At 41.1% G+C, this 27,364-nt stretch overlaps 1 protein-coding gene across 1 annotated transcript in view; it reads left to right on the top strand.

Annotated features, from left to right (window-relative positions):
- Nucleotides 1-5,230: 5,230 nt before the first annotated feature.
- RAD50 (RAD50 double strand break repair protein) overlaps nt 5,231-27,364 on the top strand; it is a 53,565-nt gene continuing 31,431 nt past the window's right edge. Inside the window, exons 1-9 of the mRNA XM_054975965.1 lie at nt 5,231-5,378; nt 8,994-9,172; nt 15,056-15,139; nt 18,441-18,592; nt 19,248-19,433; nt 19,600-19,804; nt 23,366-23,494; nt 24,576-24,741; nt 26,040-26,233. Of these exons, the coding sequence (XP_054831940.1) occupies nt 9,044-9,172; nt 15,056-15,139; nt 18,441-18,592; nt 19,248-19,433; nt 19,600-19,804; nt 23,366-23,494; nt 24,576-24,741; nt 26,040-26,233 (1,245 nt within the window). The 5' untranslated portion in view covers nt 5,231-5,378; nt 8,994-9,043. The remainder of the gene's footprint in view (nt 5,379-8,993; nt 9,173-15,055; nt 15,140-18,440; nt 18,593-19,247; nt 19,434-19,599; nt 19,805-23,365; nt 23,495-24,575; nt 24,742-26,039; nt 26,234-27,364) is intronic.

Below are 27,364 nucleotides of genomic sequence, written 5' to 3'. Positions count from 1 at the left end.
AGGAAAGAAGATAAAGATGATAATCTGAAAATACTGAGAATTTTATGAGAATTTTCCAGAACAGCTCAGAAAGATTCAGCCCACTCCAAACCAAGATGACGGGTTTCAAGAATCTCTGAATATGGGTTGTTTGAGTAGTCCAAACTGCATGCTGACCCATGATCTGAACTCATTCACCAACTGAGCTTATCATATCATTTTAAAGTTTAATTTCTGGCAGTGATAGCAATGAAGAAACAGTAGTTCTCTGCTACTGTCGTGTCTGCACAGCATAGGCTGAACTCCTCTGAGTGTAGGCTTCTTCAAATATGAACTTATAACCCCACTCTCTCAAAATCAGTGGATGGTTACAATATGTCATCAGCCAGCTTTCTCTGCTGTTCTCCTCCCAACTCCAAAACCTGCTCTCCCCTTTCACTAACTGCTTTAATGAATCTTCCAACTATCACTAGTCCCAGCATTCCACCAGCTGTCATTGGCTGTTCTCTGGGAGAGGCAGAGCCAGAACTAGTCATGTCCATCACCCTCTTTTACTGTTCCCCTCCCACCTTTACACGCAACTATGACCACCCCAACCATTTCCATGTTTTCCCCTTCTGCCTTTTACTGCTGCTTCTCCTCCCACTACAGTGCTGCTCCCAGGGCTGGGACACCACTGCCCCAACTTCCTCTAGGACCACTCGCCCTTGCATCCTCCTTCCAGTCATCCTCTCTGCCCATGGCGCTGAGTGTTTTGTTGCTGCAGCTGGTGATCCTCTTCCTTGCTGTCATTGCTCCAACATGCTCTTTGTCCCTTCCCTGGGCAGATTCTGCTCTGAAATGTTCTCCTGAGTTCTGGCACATGTGAACCCAACGCCATCTTTGCTGCCTCAGCAGGGGCAGCAGTTTCCTTCAAAATGGCAGCTTTTGTGCAGGCATTAAGAGTGGTATCATATTTTTTAAAAACTCCCCTTTTCCCCCTCTCAATGTTTTTTAGATTTTTCTGAATGGCTGGAGTTATTCCCAAGTGTGTAGGGAAATGTTATTCACGTGTAAGTGGCCCCAATTCTTGGATATAAGTATCTGCACATTGGGACCACATGGCTATTAGTATTTAAGATGATGATGAAGATGATGATGATGGAGGACAAGTAATGTTATTTAAGGTTTCTCTCTTCAGCTCTTGCATGGCTCTACCCGCCGCCCCCCATTCCTAGTTTTGTTACCACATGATTTCAAATAGATGCTTTCCCATGGCTAAAAGGGTAATTTGACCACAGTTACAGTTGTGTGTGATGTACAGTTTAGTTCTCAAGCCCTTTGAAAGAAATCATGGATCTTAATTGCATCTAAATCATCCCACTGATTTCAATGGGCAGTTTAGACACTGGCAGAGTCAGAGAGGGGGACAGAAAGACCCATGAATTGGTTGAAATGCCTTGAGAGTGTGGGATCTCCCTCTCTTTCTGAGGATTTGATGTGGGTAAGCAGATTTGCTGCTCTGGTTTTGCCTCTCTACCTGTGATCTGCTTACATGTTTGTAAGTAAAGCAAGTGCCACACAAATGGCCCGAGTCTTCAGTGGTTTCTCCTCCAAAGGGAATCAGCCTAGGAATGTGCTTCCTTCTTATTGCTTAGAGACATGGGGCATGCATAACAAACTTAATTAGGAAGCCATCCTGTCCTTTCTCTCCCAGGGTTGCAGAGGCAGGCCATGGCAAACCACCTCTGTTAGTCTCTTGCCATGAAAACCCCACCAGGGGTCGCCATAAGTCAACTCTGACTTGAGGGCACTCTTCACACTCCACACTACTCATGCTTGGCTCCTAACTTGACCCACCAACCAGGACATTTTCATCTGTGGATCCATCTGTAATGGAACAACTGATCGAAGCAGCAGTCTAGGCTCTCCTGCTATCTGCATTCTCATGTGCACCCCTTTCTAAACCCGTTTCTATACCCAGACACAGAATCCTCAGCAAGAAATAGCTTCTGGTGATTTCAGTGAGATGTATGCCTGAGTCCAGTTGGGCTAGTTTGTAGCATATATGGAGTTTTGTTTTTGTTTTAACTTGAGGGAGCATTGAAACATTTGATCACAATGGTGCCAGAAATGGGATAAAAGGAAAAAATTAGTACAGTCTTGTTTCTTTAGGCCAGAATCAGTTCAGCACACGGTTTGTCCATCCTGTCCTGTGTAACAAAGTATGATGGTGTTACACCTATTGATGACACCTGGGATGATTTAGATCCACGTAACATCCCACCCCATCTTGCTCCATTTTGAGAACTGGATCCTAGGCTAGCAACTATTATATGTCTAGCCACAGACACATCATGTGAGACTGATGACTGAATTTTCTTCCTATCTCTGTTCAGGGATAATAAAGTAATAAAGTGACTAGTTGTGCCAGAATTATAGCCATGGAGTGGGGGGAAGCCCACATCCTGCCCTGGATGAGCATCTGATTTATGTCTGTGGCTCCTGCTTCAGCACATGATACACATGCAGAAGACTTTTTATGTGGATTGGCACATTTTCCTCTTGGCACTGAGCTTTTAGTTAATTTTATGCTGTATCTTTCTTAATCAGCATAGCAGCAGATAATAAAATAATTGCCCTTATATAATTTAGATTTTTAAACACTATGTAAAACTTTACTGCTGCCTGTTGGATTTTAGCTCTCTTCTGTGTCATTTATTTAAATTAGTATTTGCTGAGTTTTAAACATGTAACTAGTTATTGGTCTATTTGTCATTTTAGTGGTAAGCCACCTTAAGCTAAGCAGGGTATGATAAAAAAATTAATAAGCACATAAGAAAGTGAAATTTTCTTAACAGGAATAAGATGAATGACTTACAATGATCCATATCAAGGTACCTTCCCACCTTTACAAAGAGGCCATCAATCAACTTCATTACTGGAATAAAGTGCAAATATCATTCAAAAGTCACTGATAATCTCTCATAGTGTTACTCATATTCTGCCAAACCATATTCATAATGAAGAAATGTTAGGTAATATGTATTAAATCAGATACTGAGTTAGTTGATAGCAAAGTGATACAGGGATGCAAACTTTTTAAGAAAACGTTAGTGTGTTGACCTCTGCTTCCTAAAAAGTGCTATGAAAGAACCTTGTAGATACCTCTGAACTGAGCAATCTTATACATTAGGAAATCAAATTTTAAATGCTGTGCTTTAAAAATATTTACTCTATTAAAACAAGATTATTTGGATTCTGATACAGAAGAAGCAGTAGTAAGGAAAAAAACCACATTAATTCTAAGGGGATTAATTATTTAAACAGAGGCGGATAAGATAAAGACTTAGGAATTAGGGTCTTTAAAACTGCTAATTTTAAGTTACTACAGCAGAGGATAGTAGATTGTAAAAGAAAAGAAAGAAGGAACAGAAATGAAAATTATTTTTCACCTCTTTAGCTTTATTTCTTAGCTGAACAATTAAATTTAATTTACACTTAGTATAGTGAATGGACTGCATAGCCCTTTTAAAAGGTGAGGATGACAAAGAACAGCTCAGAAAAAAATACCCCACAAATTTTGTACCTTCAAGAGATGCATATTCAACAAGGCCAGAAAAAATCCTTGCAAAGGATTTCAGGGGGTCTAATCCATGCATGAGCCTCATATCCAGAGATATTATTAACATATTACAGTTGGGGGTGGGGGTGGTGCTGGCTGAAGTTTGACAACCCTGCCATGTACTCTACTATTATTATCTCATATTGCAAGCTGGACCTGGAACAGCCCTGAGATGTAGTCCAGTTGGGGGTTAGGACATAGAGAGATAATTCTTACAATAACTTCAGTAGTGTTATATTCACCCAACTTCTCTGAGCAAGTGTCAGGAGGTGGGCACAGACTGAAATACAAACCAAAATTCATCACAAACTGGGCCGGCTCGTGGTTCGCGAACTGGTGGTTCATCAGAGCCCATTTCTGACGAGCTGCCATGAATATTAAGCCAGTTCATTTGGTTCATTTTTTGGTTCATCACTGCAGACAGCCTGGCGCCAATCAATCAGTTTCCTAGGCAAAGGGGGGTGGAATGAACTTTCTGCAGCCCCAAAAGTGACCTTCTGCTGCCCCGGAAGTGATGTTTTCACAAATCAAACAAACCGGTTTGCGAACCAGGGCCAGTTTATGAAAGTTCGTGGTTCGTGAAACGCGATGAACCACGAACTGCACAGTTCAGTATTTTCCCAGTTCATGCCCACCTCTAGTCAGGAGTTTGGAACACCCCCCCCCCCCCCGGAGGAACAGTTGAAGAACGGTGGTACTTCTGTGCTTTTCAATGACAAAGCAGCACACAGGCACAGCAGTGTCTTCCTTGCCTGTCTAGCTGGATCCAATCTACTCTGATTGTTCCAGGCCAGCCTGCTTTGTGTGACAGTCAAGGCTTCTCCTCAGGCCCAAGAAAGGGTACTCAGATAGGGTTGCCAACATCCAGGTGGGGCTTGGACTTGTCCTCCATTTACAATTTATCTCCAAACTGCAACAATCAGTAGCCCTGGAGGAAATGGCATATTTGCAAAGTGGCCGGTATGACACTGTATCCCTGCAGAGCTCCCTCCCCTTCCCAAACTCTGCCCTCCCCAGGTTCTGTCCCCATATCTCCAGCATTTCCCCAAGTCACTGTTGGCAATCCTAGGGTTCAGGAGAAGGAGCCAAAATAACTGGGACTGAGCTGAAGCTGGAGAAGATTGATTTTATGACAATTGTGCAATGTTATCCAGTGCCTACAGTACACAATTTATATACAAGCGTTGCTATAAATAATTTTTTCTCCCTTCCTACCTGCAATATTAGCAGCATATTACATTGCCGGGCTGCCATAAACACTGCCTCTCAGCTTTCCCCTGGCTGTAGTATGGGGATAAGGACAACACTGAGCTATCCCAAACCCTCAGTTGCAGCCTCCCTCCCTGCAATAGAGGGATAATACTTCTCAATTGTATTTTCATTTGCAGCTATAGATAGAATGTATAATAATTGTGTTTCTAAGCTCAAAACTTTTGACTTGCAGTAGGAAGGGTGTGTGAAGACCGTCCCTTTAAGAGCGTGTGGAAACGGCCCTGGTCGGCAACGCTTCAACTCGATACCGGAAGTGTCGACAAGGACAGCGCCGGACGGCGTTATGACCCTCAGCCCCTTGGAGCGCATCCTTCTCCAACCGACGGAGGGGGGAGGGTGCTAACGGCCATTTCCTGGGAAGAAAAACGGCCTGATTGGTTGTTTCCGTCTTAGGGCCTTGTGGCGCTTACGCGGTTTCTGGAGGCGCGAAAGGCTCCGTAGTCTCCGCGGCCTGGGGTAGCCACGGAAGGGTCACTCAGCCGCCTTCCGGGTACCGTTCTGCTGTGGGAAGTGCCGCTTCCAGGTACTCTGAGGCGACGCCCCCGCCTGGCCGAGTCACCCCAGCTCCCCCCCACCCACTCCCCGCCAGGGAACTCTCTCGGAGCCTGACGAAGCGCCTCCCTCGCCCGTTCTTAGAAAACACCCTTCTTGTCGGGCGCATCTCGATCACTCGAGAGCCGGGCAGGAGGTTCCGGGGTTCGTTCTCCGCAAATCGGCCCCTTATCTCCCCCGCCCCAGCCTCGTGGGCTGCCCTGTGGCGGCTGACTCACGGCGAGGGGGAACCTCTCGTGGAGGCGCGCGGGGCCCTTCGTTTGGCAGAAATGACGCTTGGTTGGGGAGGGGGGCGGTGAAAGAGCGCATCCGCCCCTGAGCAATATAGAAACAGCGCTTCTTCCGCGCTCCTGACGGTGGGATTTGAACGATGCGGGGCGATTGGAACTCTTTGGGGAGTCAGCAGGGGTTTCAGCCTCAGCTTCTTGCCTGTTTGGGGCTATAGACAGGCTGTGGGCGTCGTGCTGTCGTATTATCATTTATTTAGGGGGGGGGGGGAAGAAGAGTTCCAGTTCTTCTGTAAATGATAATAGGCAGGCAGTTTCCCATCGAGAAGTATATTCTGCTATCATGTTAACTGCCACAGAATATAAACTCAGTGCCATGATGCGTTATAGCATAATGAAAAGATAGATCCCTGCCCATGGAACTTAACTGTCTAAGGTAGTCAAGCATTTTACAATAATTTTTTATTTAAAAAAATATTTTAGCGAATGTTACGTTTATCAAGTAACATTAAAATATTAGACTAGCCATATTTATGTTTTGTGCTTCCCTCCACTCCCAGTTGTGGTTGTCATCTGCATAGACACCCAACGATCATGTGCCTAGTGAATAGTAGTGGCAAAACATTGAATCTCTCTACACAAGACATCTTACACAGGGTAAATCAAGTGATTTACTTTCTGTGTGGCCTCTTATTCCAGTGTACTCTGTCTCCCTAGCAGTGCATGTGAGAACAAGTGTAAGATCTTTCACCTGAGCATCGCTGTGTAAGATGTCTTGCATAGAGAGATCCATTGTCTGTGTCTTTTATTCCGTGGCCTACTAGTTTTTTCATCAAACATCCCTGTCTGTTTGCCTTTGTTTTGTCAAACGTCAGATATGTTGGTGTCAGTATGAGTTTTCTCAACACTGATGTTCACCCCTTGTAGAGTAACCTTGTAGAGTAATTCTAAAATATATAAACCAAGATCAGCTTTGTAAACAAGTCCACAAAAGTTGTGTGTCAACAAATATTCTTGTGAGCCAGTATACTGATACATGCTTTTTTAACACACACTGTTTTGAAAACTTAGAATAAACAGGACAAAAGCTACGTGGTTCTGATATTACAGAATTAAGAAGAAGAAAAAACCTAGAAACGTTTTATTTTTATCTATTTGAAAACACCACAAAGGAATGCACAGAAACATCACGGTTGTTCATTGTTGGTGGTTTTTCACAGGTTCTAATTTACCAAAGATAAAATTTTTTGTTCAAATAGGCACCTGTTTGCAACATATTGTGTAGCGTTTGCAACTTGTTTGTATTTCTTCTCTGGCTGCTTAATTTAAATCCGCATCTGTTAGATTTCAGGCAAAATGAGATTTTAGTGCTGTGGTTTATTCCAAGAACATGGGTTGCATAAGTCACATGCCTTTTAAATTAATCAGATAGCCATAAGAAGTCTTGCATAGTGCTAAGGTCCATGCAAAAGTATTTTTCCAGGTTTAAGCAGCTTCTGCAAAAATCTGATTAGATTTCAGTTCACATCTTTTTTTATGCTACAAAAGAACTTTTCTGTGGTTTCAAAAACTTTTCAGGGAGTAAACTCTGTATTCATAGTACATCCTGAACCTACCACTCCCATCATGCTAAGGAATCCACCATATCTTTGGAAATATTCAAAATGTGTCATGTTTACTCTCACCACTACAGATTTTTTCTTAATCCCAGTCTTATTTTATTTAATTAGCCTATATTTTAGACCACCTTCCTATTCAACAGTCCTTAAAGCAGTTCACAAGTTAAAACACAGTTGCATTGTAAAGTCCAATATAGAATAAAAAAGGGCAATGAACCACAGTAAGCATCCAACAATATCAATCAGTTTCAAAGGCATTCTAGAAAATAAGTTTAATCAGGAAGGCCTACATGAGCAGCGTCTTTCAGAGGGAGGGAGTTCTGCAGTCTGTTGGTGGTTAAAAAGGCCTAGCCAACCTCAGTTAATGTATATTTATTTATTTAAGATATCACATGGAATTGAAATATTGTTTGGATTCTCTACAGTACTTTCTCAGTCAGGTTTTGGCTAGCCGTACCTGTATAGAATTTACAGCATTCTAAGGTCATATCTGCACTTATATTAGCAAGTCACTTTCTTGAATCAGTGAACATTGAAAATGGTGCATAAAAGCCTACTCTCAGTACCACAGTGGCGTAGAAGGACTCTGGTGTTTTTTTCTGCCATTCTTCTTTACAATGTGGATTTAACCCATGTTTTCACTGCAGATGTACATATGTACATAGCACAGGGTTTCTAGAATATACTGTGGTAAAAGCAGCCTGCTATGCCAATGATTGTGTGGGTATGTTTTCATATTTATTCAGCACCATTTATGTATATGGCACTTTTCAGTCTTTTCCCCAAGTGGCTTACAGTTTATCAGGAAAAGCGGGAGGGAGGAATGGAAAAGGAAAAGATAATGAGAGCATCTGAGGTTGGGAAAGGGAAGCAAGTTACAAGTGCAAGCAGATTTAGTTTCATGTTCTTTTGGAATGAGGTGTGGAGTAAGGAAAGTCTTCATAGAAACATAGGATTTGAGAGGATAGTGTTTGAGTTCCACATATAGGGCACAAAGGAAGGATTGGACGAATCACTTCAAGGAAGAGAAGAGACCTAGCAATTAATAACTTAGAGACACCTCTTTGAAATGTTATTTTCTGCTCTGTTGTATAATTTCTCCCCTGTTAATGGCAGAGGGTGCTGTGAAGTCATAGCTGACATACCAGCCAGGGCCTCTATTTATGTACGTGGAGGGAGTTGTAAATTTGCTGAAAGGCAGTATTGTGCCCATCTGCTGAGCAAAGTGGAACCTATGGAGCCTTCTTCCAACAAGTGTAACCTGGGGTCAGCATGATTCTTCTTCCTCAAAGCAAAGAACCGGTCTGGATTTTCTGTCTCATTGGAGCAGGAGAACCCAGAAACAGCTGACTGCATAGTTTAGGAGAATGCTTGGCTTGCAAATTCCCAGCATTTTCTGATTGCCTTCAGTATCCCATGACAGCTGTTTTGTGGTGACAGTTCTTCCTGTTCTTGAAATTCTAAAAATGCCCACAGGCTCAACAAGACTGGGGACCCTGACACCACTTAATTTGGCAAAAGGCTCCAAAGGTTGAAGGAACTTCAGTCTAAAGTAGGATGTTTGCTGATATATAGAGCAAGAGCTCTCTCTGGCATTTTTAATCATCTCTAGACCAGTAACCATAGGTAATAACAACTTTGTTGTGTTTTCATAAATTATGCACTTCAAAATATTTGCCTCTTTCTGGGGGAAAGTAGTAATACTTGATTTTTTTCCTTTTATATTCTGTTCCTTTATAGGCAATTTAAAATAATATCAGTGCTTAAAAAAGGTGGAGTATTCAGCAAAAATGTCTAGGATTGATAAAATGAGCATCCTTGGCGTAAGGAGTTTTGGGGTCGAGGACAAAGACAAGCAAGTGATCACTTTCTTGAATCCTTTAACAATCTTGGTGGGGCCGAATGGTGCTGGAAAAACGGTGAGGCTCAAGTTTGTTCTATTTCATTTAAATAGGCTGTATTTTAATACTCTTGGATTAGTATGAGCATGTGACCCCAAGATAGTTTTCAGGAAGGATGCAATTCTGCAGCACTCTATATGGGTACATTTATAGTGCAATCCTAAGCAGCATTACTCCAGTCTAAGCCCATTGAAATTTTGCCCTGTATTGAGTTGAGGATCAGTTACTTAGTAGTCAACCTGTATAACTTGCTCAGTTATAATAGGCCAAAAAGCATATTTACATACCTATGAAACAATTGAGTGTCTAAAATTATAAAATGTAGCTGTGGAAGATACTGAGCCGCCGGTCCATGGCAGTGTCGGACTGAACATGACTTCTAATTTCATTTATTTAAAATGTATCTGCCACTTCTACACTTTCAAAAGTATCCAAAATAGTGTTCGATAAAATCAAGGTTAAAACAGATAAAATTTTCTTTTTACCAATTAATGCTAGCAATTATAAACTCAGATGAAAAACAAGATACAACAGCAGAAATAGAACTGGTACTGAAATGTAAGTTACGTTGGTGCTGCGCAATCTACCTGTGAAAAAACATTCCCTAAACAGGGCACCACTTCTCTCCCGCATGCCAGCTGCTTGATCTTTGTAAGTGAGTTGTTTGATGCAGATCTGAAAATCAAAGCAGGTTCAAATGCGAGGAGACAGCCCTTTGGCTGCAGTGTCCTCAAGCCATGTAGAGATTTAAAGATTAATAGGAGCACCTTTGCTTGGATCCAGCACAGAATTTCTGTGGGTGAAAGGATTTCCACCCATGGTGCATGACCTTCTCTCTCCCCCACCCCCATTGCTGGATAAAATGCCACTGCCAGAAGAATCTACATTTTGTATGGATTGAGTTTGAGTTCATTAAGCCCAACCCATTCTTTATATGTATATCCTACCTTTTGTTTTACCTCAATGCAGTTTAAAGTTAATTTAATTAAAACACAATACAGGTCTATATTCAACTACACAATTCTGAAGAGTAAGGGCACTTAAGTTTTCTTAAGAGAAGGCTGTAATTTCCACTGCTTTCCCTCTTCTCACTCCCCCATCTGAGGGTCCACTGGCTATTACTAAGGGTCCACTGGTATCCAGCAGTATTTTTGGGGATCAGTGGGGAAAATCAGTAGAACATCTGGTTTCTAAAGAATTAAGGACAGTTAAGTTTTCTTAAGGGTGTTGTGTGGTTTGGTACAGGTCACAGTATATAAAAACCATTTTAAAAACTCACAAAATGTCTGTATCTATGTTAACAAATGCCTGTGCAAATGAAGCAGTCTTATGATACCTTTAAATAGGGGTGTCCCCCACCAAAAAATCCAGTAAATCCTTTTTTTTTTTTTTACCGAATCTGAGAAAATTTAGAATTCCCTGAATTCCTAATTGATTCTCTAATTCAGTTTGGGTAATTACAAAAAATTGGCCATTGTTTTCTATGGGAAAATCACTCTGGGGCTATCCAGTTGGGCTGGAGGGGTTATTTTTCAATCAAACTTCACCAAATTTGGCGGGAACCTACTCCTTATTGTCCTCTAAGGATCCCTCAGGTTTCATGAAGATGGATCCCGGGAGCCAGTTTTATGGGCCTCCAAATAAGTCAAAGCTGACTCTCATTGCAGAGACACACTAGAGCAAGGCTGCCATGGCCAAGGTATACTCCCAAATGCAAGCTGAACTCATCCTAGAGAAAGCTCAACAGAAGCAAAGTGAAGCACAGGAATGGAATGCCCCCAGAGCCAAAATGAAGGAAGGGAACCAACATTACATCAGAGAATCACATCCATTCCACCCAAACCAAACTGAAGCATTGGACGTTGTTGAAACTTTTCCCCATAGGAAACAATGGAGTGACTGGGTGCACCTTATTCAGGGGCTCATAGAATTGGCCCCCATCCTCCTGAAATTGGGGAGGGGCATGATCTTCAGAGAACAGTCAGAAGTAGGTCCTCTGAATGTTTGGTGGAGTTTGCATGAATAATGGAGAGAGGGGGGCACCTTTGGGGGCCCATAAAATTGGCCTCCAGGGTTCAGTGTTCATGAAACTTGGGCAGTCTTTAGTCAGGAATAGGTTCCCTCCAAATGTGGTGAAGTTTAGTTGAAAAATGATCCCTCTAGCCCACTGCAAAGCTCCCGGAATGATTCTCCCATAGAAAACATTTTTTTTCTGAAAATTCAGTAAAAATTTGGGATATTTGGGATACCTGGTTTTATATTTGTTACCAAATCAGCCAAAACTTGGTATTTTAATCTGAATTCCGAACCAAACTGCATACCCCTACCTTTGAAACACCTCCATAGTTAAGCTGATAGAAATGAATGAATAAGAATAGAACACCTATAACTTTGTACATTCTCTTTTGTTCATTTTTGATTTGTAAACTGGGCATGTTGTTTGCTCTGTATACTGGTTCTGATTATGTATTTTTAATACAATTTTAATTTTAATACTTACGTTTTCAAAAAGAAACCTCTCCTTAGGTGCTTGGTCACCAAGGCCATTCCATATAGTAGTTACTCATACAGAAAAGGAAAGGCTCTTGTGAATGCCCTGTGAGTGGCCTTGGATGGAGGAATGGTCAGAAGGAAATAACCAGAAGAGTGTAACTGGCACACAGGGACTTAAGAGGAAAACTATATGAGTGTCAGGCTATGAAGGACTTTAAAGTTTATAATCAAGAAGCAAACTGCAGCCAATATTGTAGTTTTAACATAGGGAAGATATACTGCTGTTAGCAGTCCCTGATAATAAGCTGACTGTAGCATTCTGAACTAGTTTATGTTTATGGATTGTATTTTAGGGAAGCCCCACATAACATGCATTACAGTACTCTAGTTGCAAAGTAAAAAAAAAAAGCTTGATCAGGTTGACTTAGTCTACAATGTGAAAGCTGGTGAACCAAACGATAGCAGATAGAAGGCATGTTTGGCTGTGACACCAACCTTCTTTTCATACAGCAAAGCTAGATCCATAAGTACACCCAAGCTCTCCATGTTGTATGGAAAAACAAAGTCTATTGCATCCAGAGCAAGTGTGTCCATTTGCTCCAAACCATCAACCTTTCCAGCGAGCATCACTATTGTCTTGCCTGGATTAAGATTTGGCTTGTTCTGCATTAGCCACTTGACCACATCTTCAAAGCATTGGTTTAGAAATGAGACACTGCATCTGGAGGCTCAAATAATGAAATTTAGAGCTGTGTGTCATCAGCTTATTAGTGACACTCAACTCAAAGCTCTGGATGATTATATTAGTGGCTTCACAGAAATATTAGAGAACATAGGTGACAAAATTGAACCTTGAGACACTCCATACCAGATCACAATGTTCCTCTCAGGAGGAAACTCTTGTATCTGCTCAGAGAAAAAGTATGACAGTCCCATTTGCAATTTTAAACAGAGATTGTCTCCAGTGCAACTAAACCTGCCTCAGTTTTAAACCCAGGCCTGAAACTAGATTAAAATAATTTGAGGGCAGCTGTGTTATCCAGGAACTCTTGGAGTTGCTCCATCACCACATGCTCTGGCATCTTCTCCAAAAAAGAAAACTGTAGTTGGCCATGCTATCCTTAAAAATCTAAGGAATGATTCTTAAGCATAATTCTTACAACCTTCAGAGGTTTAGGATCCCTGCTCCCAACGTTATGAGGCATTAACAGTCTTCCCCAAAGGCTCCAATTTCTTTTCCTGGCATTGTCAAGAAACTCACTTTGTTTGTTTCTTGTTTAGATCAAAACTTGAGTTCAGGCTTATGGCCTAGCTAAGATGCAGCTAGATTTATTGTCCGTTTTGTTTTTGGAAAGAGACAGTTATTCTTTTGAAGACGGGGGCCAGGATGGCACTGCTGATTCTCAGCCTGATCAGAGAGAGCCTGGTGCCACAGATGTGAACTTCTCAAGGACTGGACGATTAGGGAGGCTAGCTCTGGCGTTCCATCTAGTTAGCACATGGCATCATCAGAGTGGAGTGATGAGTTCTTTCCCTCCTCCCTTACCTGTGAAGACAAATCACAGCAGGGCTTGTTGCCAGAGGTTTTTGGCCCATTCTGATTGACTAAGCACTCGGGCTTGCTGGTCTTTAAAAGTTGTTGTTTAATTTAGCCTTTTGTCCTTTTGGGTCCACCTCTGTCTGAAGGATCAATCCCTTATTCTGAGGCCTATGCTGTGGGTAGAGTCCCATAGCTAATATACGTTTCAACTTTTCTCTTGGATTTCTGAATTCAACATTTTAAAACCCTGTTAGATTTTCGGAACTGCCTGAAAAGTAACTTCTAGATTAAGTTTGTATGTTTCAGGTGTCTCTTAGCTTAGCTATCTAGTCTTTGTTATTTGCTTCTCCTGTTTGCATACTTCTATAAATTCTTATAATTGGCATATTGCACTTCCTTTAATAAATGCTTTTATTTGCATGGAGTTAATGAGTGTTACAGCTTCAATCTGAATCTAGTACATTGGCCAATTTTTCATAAGCTACCCAAGTAACTTGTTTTCTGGACTCAGCCTGCTGGGTGCCCACTTTGCAGGGCTGTCTTCTGTTTGATTATTGTCCAGAGGGCTTGAGGCTTGCCTCTCAGTCTCAAGCTGTGGGTTAGTCTGAGAGTCTGGTGGTGGCATGCTACTCTGGAAAGTGAGGATTCACTTCTCAGTTTTTGTACTTTGTTTTGTGTCACCACTGGGATGAGATGGCAGCTTTTCTAGAGTATCCTAGACTGAGCTGCCCCTCTTCCCTTACAAGCATGATTTTATAAGCCAGGGCAGGCACAAGTGGTAGCTCTGACCACCCCAAGAGCCAGTATCCATTGTTAAGATCCACCGGAAACTATCTGTTAAAAAAGGGGGTTTCTGGCATCATAGGTATCAGATTTACTCTGAATTTGGGCTCCACTTTTTGTTACTTTTTTCTATGTGAGAGGAAGTTACTCCAGCCACAAACATATACCATATTCTGCATTCATTTCTCTCCTTGTTAGATATCATCAATTTTTAAAAGTCAAGCTGATTGGTGGTAGAGCACACCTCCAAACAATTTGACCACATCTCTGGGTAGTAGTCATTGAATAATAATCTTCCAGACAGATTGGTGCCAGAAAGTCAGTATTATTACCTCCACAATACCGCTGGTGCTGAGAGGAGCAGTTTGCCCAAGGCCACCTATTAAGCTCATGCAGTAGTAGGATTCAAACCAGCAGAGTACTAATTCATACAAGTGAATACGATTAGATGTTTGTGGTATCCAAATTAGACTAGATGCAGCAACTTTTATCAGTGAGATGTTTTACTAACAGCTGTCTGTTGACAGCTGTCTGTTGACAGTTATTAGTTCTCTTTATTTAAAATATTTATATCCTATGTTATAATCCACATCGTTTACAATAATAAATTACAATAAATTACAATTATAAAAATGTAATAAACCAATAAAATATACAATAAAAACTAGCTAAGGAAAAATTAGTATAGGAGCAGACATAAGACAAATTTATTACCACCCACAGCTGGGGTAAATAATGTATTTTCACCTGCATTTCTAAAATGTTTTAGCAACTCACTTGAGGGATAAGCATAGAAGCAATGCTGTGTTGTTGGCAAGTGATTTGCATAACTCTGAGATTAGTCCCTGTGACTTTGTTGAACTCTGAAGCAGAAGCTGATCTGAAAAGATCTATAGGACCTGTTCACAGTTGTTTATGCTATTTATGAAAATAAGCCCTCATATGAGCTATTAAATGTGCAATAAAGTCAGTGAAAGTACAGTACAAACTGCCTCTAGGATATGGTTATACCTTATTCTGTAGAAAAGAACAAAGCAGCTACTGCTATATTTACTATTACTGAAACTTATTTCTGTTTTCATTAGACTATTATAGAATGTCTCAAGTATATTTGTACTGGGGATTTTCCACCTGGCACCCAAGGAAAATCATTTGTTCATGATCCTAAGGTAAGAAAGGAGATTGGAATGTACAGGTGTGTGTGGGGGGGCAGTCACATCCAGAGTAAAGATGTATCTCAGCAGATGAGAGGGGAGTCATTCTTCCTCCTCCTCCTCCCCCTCCCCCTTCCAAGGGTACTGTAATCACTACCAGCTTTGCAAGAGAGGGAAGAAAAAAAAACAGGTGCCACAACACCAGGGAGATGGGACCCCCCCCCTCCGCTGCACCACAGATTGCCCTTTTTTCTCTAGTCCAGTTCAGGGTGATTAACATTTTCTTCCTCTGGTAGGCAGTGTTAAATTTGCTCTTTTCTCCCTTCTCCACTCCACAGCCACAGGGCTCTGCTTCACTGAGCAGAGCGGGGAAGCCCTTTTCTCTTCCCTGGGATCTCAGGCTATGGACATCGCCTTGCAGGAGCTCAACTGTTTGGTTAGCAGTGGGCTGCATGTGCATTTCCTCCCCTCTCCCCTCCCCTCTGTTGCGAAAAGGGTTTGGATTTTTCCTGACCCTCCCAAACACCAGAGAGCTCTTTGAATGAAGCAATTGAGGTCTCCCCCCCTCCCCTCCTCTTGTGCACCCTGTAATCGATCACCTGACAGAGATCAGGCCATAGAGGTGTTACTCCATAGGACAGATACTAAGGAGTCCATTTTTTTTTCATAGTGCCAAAAATGAATGGGGACTGGAGGGGCTTTTTGGATTTCAAGTTTCTCAGTATGATGACATGGGTGGAAACCAACCTGATCTCCTTGAGGACAGCGTACATTTGGGGTCCTTCAATGTGCAGGCAAACTGGCTGAGTCACAGTTTCCTGAACCAAGGGGAATAGGACCTCAGTGACTCACTGTTCCAGCTTCTAATTCCTTGATTGACTCAACCACCAGTAGACATCTTTGCTACTCCCCAGAACTCTAAACTTAGGAGATTCCCTGTCAGGAGGTCCCTGAGGTCCCTCTCATACAGAGGGAATGGATGCCCTAACAGCACCATGGCCGTCAAGCCTTGTCTCCTATTTGTTTAGTTCCAAAAGTTATAAACAAAATCAAGTGGGAAAAGTCCAAATTAATTTATATAGCTCCTATTTGGCCTTAGAGACCCTGGTTCTCATGTCTTCAGGCTGCATTGATGCAACTTCTGTGGAGACTGCCTGTCTCCCCAGATATGCAGATTCAATGTCCGATAACTCATTCAAATCCCAAATGGCTCAGTCTAACAGCATGGACATTGTGTGGAAAACTCTGATGGAGAAAGGATTTTCTGAAAAGGTGGCTTCTACTAAACTAGCATCCAGGAAGAAATCTGCCTCTAGGATGTATGAATGCTCCTGGAAAACATAGGTTAGGTGGTGTAGATGCAGGGGCTGTGACCTAGTGGAGTCAAATTTACCACAGGTAATATCCTTCCTTCAGAATGGACTATCCAAGAGTCTAAGACCTAATACACTATGCAAACAAGTAGCAGCTCTAGCATCCAGTGTCGATACCCTAAAATCAAATGGTTTCTAAAGGAAGCTGTCTTATCCTCCTATCTCATCATGAGACTACATATAGAGTGAAATCCTTAAGCAGAGTTACTCCAGTCTAGGCCTGTTGATTTCAATGGATTTAGATTGGAATAACTCAGCTTAGAATTTCACTGATAATCTACAAGGCCTGACTCAAGCACTATTTCAGCCTCTGAAGGAGGTTTTCACAAAATTCCTTATTCTCAAGATGCCTTTCCTAATAGCTGTAGCTTCAGCCAGAAGAATGTTAGAATTGGGAGCATTGCACATAGCCAAAGGATTCTGTATTTTCCACAAGGACAAACTTCTGCATACTGATCCCACCTTTATGCCAAAAGCCAGTTTGGTGTTGCGTCATTCATAAGAGATCAGTCTTCCATCTTTCTGCCCTAAATTTTCTTACCCAAGGGAAAACAACTGAGATGGGTGCTGCACCTCTACATTAGACGCACCAGTCCTTTGAGGAAATTGGATAGCCTTTTTGTGGTTTAACATCTGGTAGTGAGGAGGAAAAACAGGTCTAAGACAACGTAAGCAGGTGAATTATTTATTTATTCATCTTATTTATAGTCCACCTTTCTCACTAGGACTCGGGGCAGATTACACAAAGTAAGTTGTTACAATAATCAGGATGGAACCTCAATAAACAGTGCAGTAGGATTTTTAGTGTAGAAATCTGGAATCAACCAGAAATCTCAAACAGAATTGAAGCAAAGCATAAGTATTAACATCATGCATTAAACAATGCAAAAATTTCATACTAGGATCCTACATATAGCAAGAGGCAGTATGAGCTATATATGGTAGTATAGACCGTAGGTCTTAAGTCTTTAGTCAAGTAGCTTTCTAAACCATTGTATACAGTACAACCTTATTATCTGTGCATAATAATAACATTTGATTTATATACCGCCCTTCAGGACAACTTAACACCCACTCAGAGTGGTTTACAAAGTATGTCATTATTATCCCCACAACAATCCCCCTGTGAGGTAGGTGGGGCTGTGAGAGCTCCGGAGAGCTGTGACTGACCCAAGGTCACCCAGCTGGCTTCAAGCGGAGGAGTGAGGAATCTCTAGATGAGAATCCCGCTGCTCTTAACCACTACACCAAACTGGCTCTGCACCAAACTGCAGAAAAGCCTTGAATAATTCAGTTTTACATATTGTGGAAAACCAGGAGAGTGGAAGTCTTCCTCCTGACCTCAGCAGGCAGGCCATTCCATAAGGTGGGGGCCACAACACAGGAAGCATGTGTGCAAGCAGCTGTTGATTTTGCTGTTGATTTTGTGCTGCTTGGCACCTGCAGAAGGCCCTGCTCAGATGAGTGAAGTTGCTGTGTTAGAGCATGGAGGGGGAGGGAGTCTTGCAGATATGAGGTATCAAGGCCATGAAGAGCCTTGAATGTAATAGCCAATACCTTAAATTGAACCAGTAACTGAGGAGCAGCCAGTAGAGTAACGGCAGAATGGAAGTAATAGGTATACTCCAGTTTGCTCCCAATAATAGGTGAGCTGTGGCATTTTGCACCAGCTGCGGTTTCTGAGTGGATTTTGAAGGGAGACTGATGAAAAGTACATTATAGTAGTTGAATCTTGATGTTACTGTGATGTGGATCCAGATGGCCAGATTGGATGTGTTGTGTTAGGGCTAGACTGAGTTGGAAGAAAGCTGTTTTTGCAACTGCATTAACTTGCTTCTTCAGCAGTAATGTGGGATCGATCCAGTGCTGTGTGCTGGAGGACAAGAAAATGGCATTAGCATTTGTGAATTTTTAAAAATAATATTACCTTTTTGTTGCTAAAGGTTGCCAATGAAACAGATGTGAGGGCTCAAATTCGACTTCAGTTTCGTGATGTTAATGGAGAGCTTGTAGCTGTCCAGCGATCCATGGTATGCACTCAGAAAGGAAAGAAAACAGAATTTAAAACTCTTGAAGGAGTCATAACAAGAACAAAGTGAGTAATGAGAAGATCTTAACATGTTTTGTATGCATGCATATATGAAAATTCACTGAAGCTGCACTCCCTTTCAGACATCATTATACTGTCAGTGACAAGTAATTAAAAGCAAAAGGAAGTGTTGGGATTTCTGTTGAATTATTTGTTAATGAAAGTGGTTGTGGTCTTGAGCTCTTACTGGATTTCAGTACAGTTCTGTAGAAGAGGCTGATACAAACATGATTGCTAAATCTGACTTCCATGTTTCATTGGAGTGATAGAGTTGTAATCAGTTCATTGTAAATATCTGAATCGTTGTTTGAAATCATATTCTTGCTAGTGCAGTCTGAGTTGTTTTAATTTATTCTTTTAGTCTTTTAGTAATAGATTACCTGTTTGAAAGTATGTGTTCAGTTTTTGTCTTATTACATTGAAGTCAGATAATTTAGAATACATAATATAGTACATGGAGCCTTGGGGAGGAATGGGAAAATAATAGTAAATGTTTTATCCTTATGTACCATTCAACTGCATGTAAAAGCAAGACACTTTTATGAATCACTCTTTCAAAGAAATGGGAGCCTATGGTCTGACCATGTACAGTAGTCTTTCTTTTTTATTAGGACTGTAATGAGTTGTCAAGCATATATGCTTTCCTTGTTTGTTCATACAGACATGGAGAGAAGGTCAGTCTGAGCTCTAAATGTGCAGAAATTGACCGAGAGATGATCAGCGCCCTTGGTGTTTCCAAGTCTGTGATTAATAATGTCATCTTCTGCCATCAAGAAGAATCCAACTGGCCATTAAGTGAAGGAAAGGCTCTGAAACAAAAATTCGATGAAATCTTTTCAGCAACCAGGTTAACCTTTATCCAAAGCTTCTTAAATAGAAATAACACATTTGATTCTTTTTTTAGTCATGTCAATTAAAAAATGCTCATTAAGCCTATTATAATAAAATCCCATACAGCAAAAATATACATATTGTTTGGATTGAAAACATGCAACTGTTTTTATTTTTAAAAGGTACATTAAAGCACTGGAAACACTTCGTCAAGTTCGCTTAAAGCAAGGTCAACAAGTTAAAGTGTGCCTGGAGACACTGAAGTTTCTAAAACAGAATAAAGAAAAGGCTCATGAAATTCAGAGTCATCTTACTAATAGGGAAACTCAACTGGCAGCATCAAGGGAAAATGTTAGATCTATTGAGAACCAACTTGAACCTCTAAAGGTAATTCTCTAATCTCTAAAGGTAGTTGTATAGCTAACTATTTTGAGGTAATGGTGCACTCATAACAAAAAAACTTTTAAAAGGGGAAATTTTGACCCTAGAATGATGAATCACTCAATCTGTTCCCTTGTTAATACAAATATTTTTAAAACCAGTTTGATTAGCACAAAATCAGGCTAGTCTGTAGGGGGAATCTCCCCTTTCCTACACCTCTCTCTTGCTTCATGTAAGGATAGTAGATTCAACAAGATCCCAGCTGCAGTTAAACATGGTTGCCCTGGATCATACGGCACTTTACCTGTGGATGAATTGTCAGCGTTGTATGATTCCGAGATGGGTAGCCATGTTAGTTTATCTGTAGCAGTAGAAAAGAGCAAGAGTCCAGTAGCATCTATAAGCTTTCATGAGTCGCAGCTCACTTCTATATGAATCCAAGGCTTGCCTCTGGTTTCAGTTGGGAAGGAAAATGTTTTGCAAAAATATTCTTAGTTTTATTAGTAGGATTTTCCCCAGTATTTGAATGCTACAAGTGAACAACCCACTTGGACTTTTGGGGGTGAAGGATTTAATTTTTCTCTTCCCTGGTATTTCATCTTTCCCTTTCCTGAAAGCCTCCATAGTCTTTCTCCTTTTTTTGTTTCTTTCTCTCCTTCCCATCCACCACCCAACCTTCCTTTAGCTATCCCCTCTCTTCAGCTTTTCTTTTTTCCTCCCACTGGCAGCCTCTACCTGGGAAAACTATGGCCCAGATGCGCAATGCTGGCTGCCAGGCCAGGTTAAGTTGCACGGTAGGGAATCCTCAATGACTTGACTTCATTTTCCCCTATATCCTCTTCCTCACAATATTTTTTTCTTTCCGTCCTTCTGGAAACCTCTTTATTCTCATCTTTCCTTTCTTCCTGCTCTCCTTTTCTCTCTACCTACCCACCAACCCAGGTTTTATCTGCCCCCCCATCTTCATTTATATTTATTTATTTGTTTATTTATACTATGCCTTTCTCCACAACCAAAGTAGCTTTCACCATTCTCCTCTCAGTTTTATCCTCACAACAATCCTGTAAAGTAGGTTATGTTGAGAGAGAGAGAGGCTGATTCCGCACATGTTGGATAATGCACTTTATCAATCGTTCGAGGTGGATTTTTTGTTCCGCACACAAAAAGATCCGTTCCAAATGATCTATAAAGAGGATTGGAAGTGCGTTATCCAACATGTGCAGAACCACTCAGAAAGAGAGAGTGCGTGTGATTGGCCAAGGTCATCCAGTGAGCATCCACGGCAGAGTGGTGATTCAAACCTGGGTTTTCCAGGTCCTAGTCCAAAACATTAACCACTACAAACTGGCTTTTGTGAGGTGGCTGCTGTTAACAGCAGTGAGCAGTTAGGCTGGGTAAGTCATGCAGATTGTGTGATAGCAAATCACTTGGTGGTTACTGTCAGGCCTGGCCATGTTACCTTCTTCCAGGGATGGATTGGCCATTCTGGGCACAAAGTGCTTCTCTGTAGGCTGATGGCCTCTCTTCCCCACTTGGGCCAGCCCTGTGGCAGGAGAGCTGTGTCCAGCCTGCCTGATCTCTGCATGGTGGGGGAGAGGTGATACCCAAGCCCTGAGGCAAGAGAGGTGGTGCCCAGCCCACACAAACCCCACTGTGCCAATTAGCTCCTGGAGGTCACCGCTTTTGTTATATATTGTGACAGCATGGCTTTGACTGCTAGTGACTCTGTGGCATAGCCCAGATTCAACAGGGGAAGGAAAAGATGGAAGGGTTGAGAGGGAGACCTCTGAGGTAAAGGCTCACTGAACTGAATGCTGTCCTATTATCTTGCACACTTGCCTCTACCTTCCTTCTGTTTAAATCTCAGCCACCACAGTATTAGTAAAAAGTAGGGACACGAGCTTTAGTTAACTGGATGGTAGTGGGTAATTTTGTGTTCCCTAAAAGGCTTTTATTTGTGACCCTGATAATGTGGTACTTAACAATGAGGTGATTAGAAACCCCTTTCCCACAGTTGTTTTGACTTGACACAGCACACAAATGGAACAGAATAACCACCAAAGTTTTATGTACAGAAAATAAATTGTAGAAACAGTTAAAAGGTTTTATATGGAATAAATACTAAGAACAAATGTACAACTGGCTTGCACTCCACTCTCCACTGGCTGACCGTTCTCTAGGGCTTGCTTGAGGGCAGAATCCCCAAGATTGTTTCAGAGCTCTGGAAGATAGGTGGAATTTTAGGGTTGATTGCCACACCACTCAAGGTGAGGGATATATCATCTGGCTAAGCGAGGTGGGTGGGGAAGGGGCAGACTGACTGCTTCTTCCTCTCTCCCTCCCTACATTAGGGGGTGGGGTCAGGGTGGGCTAGGGGTGCAGCCCATTTCCAGGGCCATTTTTCACTCCCAGTTTGCCCTTGCCTTCTCTCTCAAAGGCCACAATAGCCCTGGAAAAGGGACCTGCTCCTCCCCTCCCTGTTACTGACAGAAGCCAAGACTGGCTGACAGTACTGTGTGGTTTCCTAGCAATAGCCACTGAAGGAATTTGTTTTTTAACTCTATGGTTGTTGCGTCTATTCTTTTTCTTTAGATTTCTGATTTGTCTGCAAACCTGGTACAGTTTTCAGGCTCATTGAAAGATCCATCTTGTCTGTTCACAGACATGTTGAGAATTAGATATATTGATTAGAGCAGAATTAAGATTGTTGTTAAGGAAATTACATAAACAGAGTTAATGATATATAGCACATTGCAGAAATAGTCTGTTTTTTTATTTTAACACAATTTCAAATCAATTTCTCATTCAGCTTATGCTTCCGTAGAAGTAAGTAGAGACCAAGTCAAAAGTTCAGAAATTTTTCAACACAAAATTAGGCCATGGAGTGTGTTTGGGTCAGTTTTATCATCATTTTCTTTTCTCTTTTTGTTGAAAAAGAGGGCTAATTATTTTCAACTGCAGTAGAAAGCACAGTAGTGAAAAGCTTCATAGCTTCAACCACCCATCCCAAATGATCAGGAATAGGGTCCCTGTATACAGGCTACGAAGAGGGTGTTGGCATATATGGAGGCCCCATTTTGGCTTCTGTTACTGAATCCTACTGGATTCAGCATGCTGTACAGGTAAGTATACAAAGGAGTGTAACGTTATTCTGTGGTGCTCAGACTCAGAAAGGCAGTTCACTTCAGATGGCCTGCTCTGAAGACCTTGCTTTAAGGACTGTATTCCTGTTTTAGGCTATAGCTGGTACTGCCTGGTGAATGGAAGAGAGCCAGTTAACTTTGCCTTGCTTTGCAATTGATGGCACGTACCTTAGCCATGATAAAGGCTGGAGCTGACACAAAGAGGGTGAGGCTTATTTCGTTGTAAATCGAATGGATAGATATCAGTTAGTCTCTGTGGTCAGATATTATCTGTCCTGTGAGAGATTTCAGAATTCCTTATCCCCATGCTATCTCAAATAAATCTTTATTGAAATACTCTGCTTTAGTACAGTTCAATACTTTGTTTTATATACCCCATAATTATAACTATGTTCATTTTCTTCTATCATTCTCTTCTTTTCAGAATCGTCTCACAGAAATAGAACGTAATCTTGTAAAAGTAATGAGACTTGATAATGAAATTAAAGCTCTGGAAAGCAGGAAAAAACAGATGGAAAAGGATAATCAAGATTTGCAACAAAAGATGGAGAAGGTTTGCTTGATAATATGTTGTTGTTTGACTTTTTTTAAATTGAAGCAGAGGGAAAATTTTAGAGTAAAATCTATGTTGGCTTGGTAATAAACTTTGATTTCCAGCCTACTCTCTATTTAAGTTCATTGGTTAGTGACCCACAGTGCATTAGCAACTGTAACTGTATTTATTTCTTTTCCTGTTAGTTGCTTTATTTTAAAATTCTTCCACTGATTGTTTAATGTATCTGTTTGGGTAAATTTATTCATTATGAGTGCTGTGCTTGAGTTTTCTCTTATTTAGATTTTTCTGCTTAAAAGTAATGCTTTCAGCAGGGCAAACATAATTCCTGGGGGAAAGACACTAAAGGGTGTCAATGTTAATTTTTTGTTCATTCTGGTTTACTGATGTTTCTTGGATCTGCAGTTGATTCTGTGCCAGTTTTTCCCCTTGTAATTAGTAGGTTGTCATCTTTTTGAAAATGCTCACATGGTGGTCTATCCCAGCCAATCAGAGCTTAGTAGTTAATAACCTGATTTCATGATACTACATAGATCATTAAACATGGCTGCATACCAATGTCATGAAGGACAAAGAAAGTTCATTTGGGGATAGGCATTACATTCTACGTTGGTGGATGCTACTGATCCCCTTTGTATAGTCACTGAAAAATTTCCAACATTGTGGATGCATTTATTGTTCTTGTTATTCCTAATAGTGAAAATGTTTGCAAAAGAGCTTTTTTCCATCCCACCCTTTAAGTCAGTCTCACTGAAGTATCTGCCATGTTTTTACAGAAGAAAAATGAGCATGGGGAGTACCCTGAGAAATCACCCTATAAAGTCTATTTCATGCACATGCATAGTCACACCAGATTAGACATCCTTAGATCAGTTTACAACTTAGATTAACCTCTTGTTTAAATCTATACATTTCCTTTCAAGTTTTCTCTTCATGTACTCCTCAGGCAGATGCAACTTGATTATTAATTCATTTGCATACTTGGGATCTATTGGCTTGATTCTTTCTTTGAAAAGTGCATAAACTGAAGCATGAGAAAGTATTTCAAAAAAATTTTCTCCCCCCTGTAATGTAACTTCAGGTTTTTCAAGGAACTGATGAACAGCTTAGAGATATGTATCAAAACCACCAGAAAACTGTGAGAGAAAAAGAGAAGAGATTAACAGAATGTCAGAGAGAACTGGAGAGGGCAAATAAAGAATGCCAAAGATTCAACAGAGAAAAATCAGAACTATTAATTGAACAAGGTATTGAGGCCTGTTTGAAACAAAGAAAAAAACATTTCTCACATACCACGAAGATATAAGACATGTATTTACATATATTATTGGCTAGTAAAAACAAATCAGTTCATGCATTAGGGTTCTCTGAATGGTTATGTAGGTATTTTACACCAATTCTTACTTGGCAGTTCTTAATGAATATTTTTATTCTGTCCCCCCCGCCCCCCCTTACGGAACAGCACAAATTATCTAATGGTGGCCCTTGATTGGGTCTTTTCTCCAAAATTATGTTTGGTCCCACCAAATTTTAATAAAGGTATGGTTTAAAACAGACAAACCAACTTGCTCACCATTCCAGTTGCAGGAAACAAGACATAAACATTTGTATCCTTCCGCTCCCCTTGGAAAAGTTTGGAACCTTCCTGTGATAGTGGATGTTCTATCAGAGGAAGTTTTCTTATGCTGGAGGAAGGCTTTAAACTTTTCTGAATGGATTGGTAGGGTACAAGCCAATATTGTCAAGTTGCAAGAACATGGATGCAGACTGTCCCTGAGTTATGGGAAAGTTAGGAGATGCTATTATTTCTCAAATTGATTACATGAACTGTATCCCATTAAGTATAGGATATTGAGTGCAAAAGAGGGAAACCTTTGAACTGCATTATAATGTTGGGCATTTGAATATGTTCAGATGTGTTTACATAAGTTGAAAGAACATTGCCATTGAAATATCACAACAGTTTGATGAAAGTATCAATAATTTGGAGATAATCTGGGTATTTCTCTCTGATACTACTGCTTGTAAAATGGGCAGCATAGTTGTTAGGTACAGGGGTGTACAATTCAGGATTCCAATTTGGGGGAAAAAACTGGAATCGGGCCCAAATCGGAAAGATTCAGGATTCCCAAATCAGGCCTAGCATTACTGGCCTGATTCGGAAGTACTGAATCAAAGCTTTCTGAAGCGATTCCCTCCTCAACGTCCCATGGTGGGGGGGGGAGCAATGGAGCAGGAAGTTTGAAAGCGGTCGGAGAAGGGCGCGTTGACTCTGTCTTTTTAACCTAGGCTTCCTGGCTAACATTGCATCTCCCTGCACTTGAGTGTCCTCATGTAAGAGGTCTCATGTAGAGAGATTCAAAGTAGAGTTGTAAACTCTGGTTTCCCAGGTTTAGTCCAACAGTGCTTTAATCACTGTATCACTATTTAAAGTGGAAATTTCTCTTTTAGATTACTTGGAATATTTTGTAACTTTTAGCATCTAAATTCTTGTCATTTTTTGAATGCTGAAAATGTATCTAAACCTCTTTCTTGTATTGTGAAGGTCGTCTTCAGCTGCAAGCAGATCGTCACCAGCAGCATATTAGAACCAGGGATTCGTTAATTCAGTCCTTGGCTGTTCAGCTGGAACTGGAAGGATTTGAAAGAGCACCTTTTAATGAAAGACAGATAAACAGTTTTCACAGGCTTGTCAAGGAGAGACAGGACAAAGACACTGATGCAGCTAATCAGCTGATGGTAAATATTTATGTAACCATGTTCTAGAAAAACTCTGTTAATATAGAACAACAAAAGTAATCACTTTCCAAATCATTAGCAACGTTATGATGCTAACTTAAGTTCAGTTACTTCGAAGTTGCCTTGAAATAAACTGGACTTCTAAGTAAATTTAGATTTGGGATATTAGCAGAAAATCCAAGGTATGCTGCCTTGTTTTTGTTTCTGCCTTGTTCCATTCCACCCAATCACCTAATGGGCTCATGCTTGAGCATGGAGAGCCCCCACCCCACCCAAAAGATCAGTGGGTACAAGGTCTCTGGTGAGGCAGCAGAAAAATCTCCTTTAAAAAAGGATTCTTAGGTAGAGAGGGCTCATTGCTGAAAGCATGTGCATTGAATGTTGAATGATGTGTGGCCAGGTGAGGAGATGGCAGAGGACAGCATATGCAGTGTGTGGGGAATTTCTGAATCTGTCTGTGCTAAGACTGAGTCTTCACTATTAAGTGTCCAGTTTGCCTTGACATCTTGCTGCCTTCTCAGAATATATGTAAAGGGAGACAAGAAGTTTGGCATCCTTGCTCTCTATTTATGCACAATAGAAAAGCAGCAAAAATAAATGCTGTCTCTGTCAAGGTTTGCAACCCACTATGCGTAGGCATGTGACCAGTGGGTTGTAGACCACAGTTTTAATGAACACCTGTATATTCTCAAATGTCTATCATATATATCTTTAGTTAGGAAATCTAACTTTGCTTAACAAAGTAAAATACTTGGGTCTGGATCCTGCTAGCTGTTGGCAGAAGAGGGAGACAGGACCCCTTTTGACCTATGAGGCTATAATTGGGAGTGGGACTATAATTGGGACTGTGGGAGCTGTGTGGACAGAAGTTGCAGGGCAGGAGCTGCAGAGAAGAGGAGGATAAGGCAACATTAAATGGAAGAGTAGGTAGGAGCCAACTCTTTATTTCTTTTAGAAGGACATGAAGATTGGAACTTTTCTGGTTTCTTAGGGTTTAAAAGGTGTTTCCCCCTAATACTTAGTTAACCGTTAAGAGAGAGAATAGCTCAGGGTTAGGGAGGCTGAAGATGCCTCTGCATAAGTTTCTGTGCATTTTATGTGTAGATTTGGTGAGTTACCAAAGAATAGGGA

The sequence above is a fragment of the Eublepharis macularius genome, chromosome 4 (assembly GCF_028583425.1).
Source record: "Eublepharis macularius isolate TG4126 chromosome 4, MPM_Emac_v1.0, whole genome shotgun sequence".
Taxonomy (NCBI): domain Eukaryota; kingdom Metazoa; phylum Chordata; class Lepidosauria; order Squamata; family Eublepharidae; genus Eublepharis; species Eublepharis macularius.
This window is presented reverse-complemented; position numbering and strand designations above follow the sequence as displayed.